General features: G+C 33.3%; 1 protein-coding gene across 1 annotated transcript; it reads right to left on the reverse strand.

Annotated features, from left to right (window-relative positions):
* Positions 1 to 281: 281 nt before the first annotated feature.
* LOC119371447 (putative receptor protein kinase ZmPK1) lies at positions 282 to 2,946 on the reverse strand. The gene has a single exon (XM_089725515.1). It carries the CDS (start codon positions 2,906 to 2,908, stop codon positions 410 to 412), a length of 2,499 nt encoding a protein of 832 aa, XP_089581641.1. The 5' UTR covers positions 2,909 to 2,946; the 3' UTR covers positions 282 to 409.
* Positions 2,947 to 6,384: the final 3,438 nt, after the last annotated feature.

Below are 6,384 nucleotides of genomic sequence, written 5' to 3' on the forward strand. Positions count from 1 at the left end.
GAAACAGTTTGTAATGTTGTCTGTTTCAGTTAAATTTGATAATTTTTTATTTTTCCTAAGAATTAAGAAAATGATTGAATAATCTCAATTTTAAAAATAAATAAGGCTAGTTGAATAAATTACCCTTATATCCATTTAATTGAGACAAAGTTTAGTATAAATAGTAATTTATATATGGATAGAATTAAAATAAAATAATTAACATATTTTAATTTTTAAAAGTGTCATCTAAAATGGAAAATAGCAAATAATCAAAATTATTCGAAGTGAACGAGCAAAAGTAATAAATAATGTTGAAATTATTTAACAACAGAAAACCAAGTTTGGATCATACAATATAATTACATGCATGAAAATCATCAATTAATATAAGCAACATTACATCAATTTCTTTACTTTCTCCAGCTAATTAATGATAGCTTTCAAGTTGTAAAATCATCTCAACCACTTGACTCATGGTAGGTCTTCCATCTCTGCTTTCCTCCACACACTTCAATGCCACTCTTGTCAAACTTTCCATTCTCTTTGCATCATAATTCACCCCCAAGACAGGGTCCACAATCTCTTTAACCCAAATACTAGTTTCAGAAGCTCTTCTTCTCTTCTCCATCACCCATTCCACCAATCTCATATTCTCCACTTCCTCACCACCATTATCACCATAGCTAGCCATTGATGGACTCCTTCCCGTAATCATCTCTAACACTACAATTCCATAGCTATAAACATCCACTTTGGAAGTAATGGGCAAATTAAATATCCATTCAGGAGCCATATAACCTCTCGTTCCTCTTACTCTTGAAAACCCTAAATTGCCAATTAGGTCATCTCTACTAAATAACCTAGATAACCCAAAATCTGAAACTTTTGGCTGGTAATTAGAATCCAAGAGTATGTTATGTGGCTTTACGTCGCAGTGTATAACCCATTCTAAGCATTCTTCATGTAAATAAGCCAAGCCTTTAGCAGTGCCTACCGCGATTTTGAGCCTAGTTTTCCAGTCAAGGTTCTTGGATGACAAGTTATTAGCCAAAGATCCGTTTTCCATATATTCATACACTAAGAGCCTGTGCTTTTCTTCTGCACAATATCCCCACATTTCTATTAAGTTCATGTGATTAAGTTTCCCTACTGTACTTACTTCTGCTAGAAACTCACCTTCGCTTTGACTTGTATCGTTCAGTCGTTTAATGGCCGCAACTCTCTTATCAGCTAATATTCCTTTATACACAATTCCAGTAGCTCCTTTTCCGATTTCTTCATTGAAATTTCTTGTTGCTTTCTTTAACTCAGTGTAAGTGAATCTTTTAAAACCAGTAGCAGCAAGAAAGTAATCTTGAGAAATTGTTGAATCTTTCTTTTGCTGAGTTCTAATGAAGAAAATCCAAACTAAAACTATTGCAAGAATCTCGATTAACCCAATTGCACTAACAAACCAAATCAACAGCTTCTGTAACCAACTCTCAGTTGATTTCACATACCTTCTTTCAAGATTCTCAACAGCTCCATTAGAACATTCAAGACTTTGTTCTTTAAGTGACAAGTCATGGGATCTCATGGTTTCGGGTACTTTCATGTAAAAATTTCCTCGAAAATTTGGCGAACGATATCCGTTTAATAACTGTGTCTTGGGAAAACAGTAAGGAATATTATCAGGACGGTTTTTTAAAACATACTGAAGTACAAAACCTTTGCAATCAGATCTTTTTAAGCATATTTCCTTACACATATCGTATGTATGATTTTCGAAGTAACCAAGATCATAACCATACATTTCTACACGAGCAAATGTAAGGAAAGAAGCATTACTCGCACCAAAAGAATCATCAATTTCCGATTCGCAGCCTAAGGACCAATCAGAAACATTTTTCATTTTGAAACCAGGAAGACAAGAACAGTTTCTGCCAAAGCTTGGATCATACTTACATACACTGTTAGGTCCACAAGCTCCATGAATCTCGCATGGTTGAGCAAACACTTGCCATGAAATTACCCATTTGCTATTCCCATTTTCTCTGCTGTATAACCTTAGATTCCCATCAAAATCGAGAGTCAATCTTCTTTGAATATTTTGCACTCCATAATCAGAAGAGAGAAAGCTGAAATTATCAGATGAAGTAAATTTTCCAGACAAATCAAGCGAAGCAAATCTACTACTATTATATGCAGATCTCCCTGCTTCGCGGCTAAGCAGCCCTGGGCTTGGCCAGAAAGCACTTGAAACTTCTGGACCATCATAAACAAGGCGAAGGATGTTATCATTGCCAAAAGATAACTCATGAAAACCAGAAGAAAAGTTTGTTGAGCTTCTTGAAGAAACAAGAATTGAGTTTCCAGTACATGGTTGTAAAGGAAGAAGAGTATCAGTAGGCGAATCAAAGCTTTGCCATAGAATTACTCGTTCTTTTGTAGTAATAAGAACAAGATTTCCATTATCATACAGGTTTAAAGATGAAGGAGAGAGGGAGAAAGTGTTAGAAGACCAAATAATGGAGTTATCAGCATCAGTTAAGATTAGATTGGCAGTTTTTTGTAAAGAAAGCTTTGATCTTTCTCCATTAACGGGTATGTCTCTGTTTGCCATCCAAACAACAGTGCAAGTGTTAAAGCAAGAAGGTTGAGTAAACCATATGGCAAAAGAATATGCATTTTCTCCAACTGGGTAAAACCCAGCAGAGAAAATGCCGTTAGATGAACGCAAAATGTTGTCTGGGTTTTCAACAGAAAGAGATGAGCCTTCATTAAATGCATTACGAAGTGTTGAAGATGAAAATGGGAATGATATACCCAGAGAGAAAATAATGAATATAAAATTCAAAGGAGTAGCCATAATTAGCTGCTTCATGGAAAGTTGAGGGAAACAAAAATAAGGAAAAGCTACGTCTATGAGCAGACAAGCCCATGGCATTTTTATATATTGAATGGGAAGGACAAACGTATTTTTCTTTTTTTTTTTTTAAATATTATTATTTTTTTTGAAGTATTGAGGAAGGTAAATTCGAATTTTTTTAATTAAGAAACTATTATATGATTGTGACTCCACCATTCAATCTTTTGCCAAGAATGGAATTGATTATATACCAACCACTAACTAGACTAAATTATCTTAAATTATATATATATATATATATATATATATATATAATATAGACTTTATCGTATATAGACTTTAACAAAAGATAAAAGATAAAATCAATACAACAAAGACTAAGACTTATGACTACAAACAAAGACTAAGACTAAGACTACAAAGACTTATGACTAATGACTTTAAAGTAGACTAAAGACTAAGACTAAGACTAAGACTAAGACTAAGACTAAAGACTATAGAATTACAAGTCATATATATGTAGAGAGCTAAGATTATTACTGGGATTTAAATAAATACAGATACAAACATTTAAAGATAAATTATAACTGTGAACTAAAATACTATGATTAATTGGGTTTATATGAATACTTATATAATTCATTAAGTATAATTTTATTTCAGAATCAACATACAGTTTTACACAGTATTTCTGATGTGGAAGATCAGACTAAGCTGCATCCACAGAGCATACTTATAACAAATTTGATCATCAATTTAGCACAAAGGTTTAGGGTTCCTGCAACCTTAACCTGGGATCCCCAGAATTAAGTCAGATTGTGGAGGGAGAAGAAGAAAGGTGCCGTCAACACGGGCTTACAATAGTAGCAGTTTAAGATAAAATACAAACTTTATTTACTTACAAAATATAAATACAAGATTTAAAACTTACAAGAGTTTTAGATTTAGACTTTCTCCAACTTGAACGCTTACAACTTGAACGCTTACAACTTGAAGGAAAGAGGGATTATGGTTAATAACTAAAACTAAACTTATGCCTTCACAAGGGGAGAGGCTCCCTTTATATAGAAAAACAAAGAATCGTTCCTGTTTACTTTTACTGTTGATACACATTACTCTGTCTGTCACGGATTTTTACTGTAGAGGAATAGTGCTTGGTTGGCCATTGGAGCTTGCCTTTTACTGTAGAAACATGTGAAGGAATAAGGTTCCTTCTGCCATTTAGTCAGATGAGGACGAAGTGTCCTTCTTTTTCTTTTCTTTTCTTTTTACTTTGCTTTTTTGTTTTAACTTTGCTTTTTCTTTTTCTTTTTTGTCAGCTTTACTTTTTACTATTATTGATTGAAGAATATCATCATTACTATCTTCTGTAGAGGAAAGTGATGATGAAGATGATGAAGAAGAGGACGCCATGTCTGCCCATTTGGCTTTGCCTTTATGACTGGGTTTAGATGACGATTTATCTGAAGAAATTGCTGGCTTTTTACTTGAAGCGGTTTTTACCAGAGAATCTGTGGAAAGTTGCTGGAACATTTCCTGGCAAATTTGTTTATACTCCTCAGGAGTTTTAGCTGCTGCTAACCTGGCTTGACACTGTGCTTTTTGAATCCCAAATGTTGGTTGATCCTTTAAGGCAAGTGTATTGGCATAGGTTAATGCAGGTGTACCAGAAAGTTTATTTCGAATCCATTGATCGATTTTAAGTTCAGTGGTAGAGTTCTTGAATGATCCCCACCATTTAATCTTGTGTCGTTTTACCAACATAGGAATTTGAGTTCCTATGGCATACTGAGTGTCCAAATACCATTGATATACCCAGGGCGTAAAGAAGGCCATGCAATAGTACATTAAGGATGGAATATGGGTTTCTTCAGGCCGAGGTTTATAATGGATTTTAAAGTACTGGTATAAAGAAAAGATAGGAGGAGGGAGAATATCATTGGATAGACCCCTGGTTTGCCACCATTTTTTAAACCAGTTGGGAACCTTTAAATCAGTCCGGAAAGACTGATCAAAATAGATTAACCATGAATGAGTAGCAGGGGGGTTTTGAATATAAAACACTTTTTCCCATGCGTCTTTATAATCAAAATAATTATAAGTAGTACTATGCACATGCTTATATAAAACTTTGAATTTTACTGGAGTATAAAGGGATGGAGCAGGCCAATCTTTAGGATGAATAACTCTTTGGATTTTTATGGAAGAATACAAAATAATAGATTTATTTTTAGGATCAAAATTATGTTTAATTTTTACAGAGTCAGTATCAAGTAAGATATTATGATAATATTCCTGAGGTTTTGAAAGATCATTTGGAGTAAAATACCAATCCTCAGGGTAATAATGTTTTAAAATTGACCAAGGATTAATATTATTATACCCATCCTCGATCTCAATTTCATAATCAAAAATATTTTTAACAAACCATTTATGTATACTTTGAGGAGTATACTGGATTTTTGGCAAATCCACAGCCATCAACGGATTTGATAAGTCTTTACTGTCTACCGTTTGAGACAGACTAGTCGTACCATGAACGGGTACGATCGTTTTAAGTTTAGAAGACATACCTGCGTCCTCTGTGGAAGAAGATGCTATACCTTGCAACGCCTTTAAAACTTCAGGAGATTGACTAAGTTGTTCAATCCATTTTTGAAGGTCTTTAGAGGTTTTAGTGTTTAAGGCTGGGGTTTTAAGGAGGTCTTCAGAATGCTCAGGAAGAGCTTTAGTGGGTGAGTCTGATTCTTCTTTAATGGCTTTACCCTTATCCTTTTTCTTGCCCATTGTTCTGTAAGAATTCACGAGTAAGAAAGTCTGGAATATTATTGGAAGTACCTTTAATAAATTCAATATCAAATTCAAATATACTTAAAAGTGCTTGCCATCGAGCAAAAATTTGTTTAGAGGCTAGATTTTGAACATCTTTTTGCAAAACATCCTTTGCAGATTTACAATCAATTCTGAGTAAAAATTTTTGATTTAGTAAATCAGATTGAAATTTATTTATACAAATAACAATACTTAAAATTTCTTTTTTAATAGTAGAATAGTTTAATTGTGTCGGAGTCCAATGTCCTGAAGTGTATTGGATAATCCGTTCCTTATTATCAATTTTTTGTTTTAAAATGCCCCCATAACCAATATTAGAAGCATCAGTCTCAACAATTTTAAAAGCAGTTGGATTAGGAATATACAAATAAGGAATTTCTTTTACTAAGGTTTTAATCTTTTTAATCAATTGAGTATGCTTATCCGTCCAAGGACTAGCATTTTTACGCAATCTATCATGTAAAGGTTTAAGCATACAATTTAAATTAGGATAGAAATCAATGACATAATTTAAACAACCAAGAAATCGCTGTAATTGGAGTTTATTAGTAATTTCATTGGGAAATTTTTCTCCAAATACTAAAGTTCTTTCGATGGGTTGAATTTTACCTTGTTGTATATAATGACCCAAAAATCTGATTTTAGTTTTAAACAAATCCATTTTAGTTTTACTTAATGCTAAGCCATTTTGCCTAATAACCATGCAAAAGGTTTTTAAATGT

The sequence above is a fragment of the Jatropha curcas genome, chromosome 8 (genome assembly GCF_041381405.1).
Source record: "Jatropha curcas cultivar XTBG-Jc1 chromosome 8, XTBG_Jcur_1.0, whole genome shotgun sequence".
In the NCBI taxonomy this organism is placed as follows: domain Eukaryota; kingdom Viridiplantae; phylum Streptophyta; class Magnoliopsida; order Malpighiales; family Euphorbiaceae; genus Jatropha; species Jatropha curcas.

Bases quoted from the DNA above. Each gene is read 5' to 3' on its own strand.
- LOC119371447 (XM_089725515.1), bottom strand. From the start codon at position 2,908: ATGCCATGGGCTTGTCTGCTCATAGACGTAGCTTTTCCTTATTTTTGT.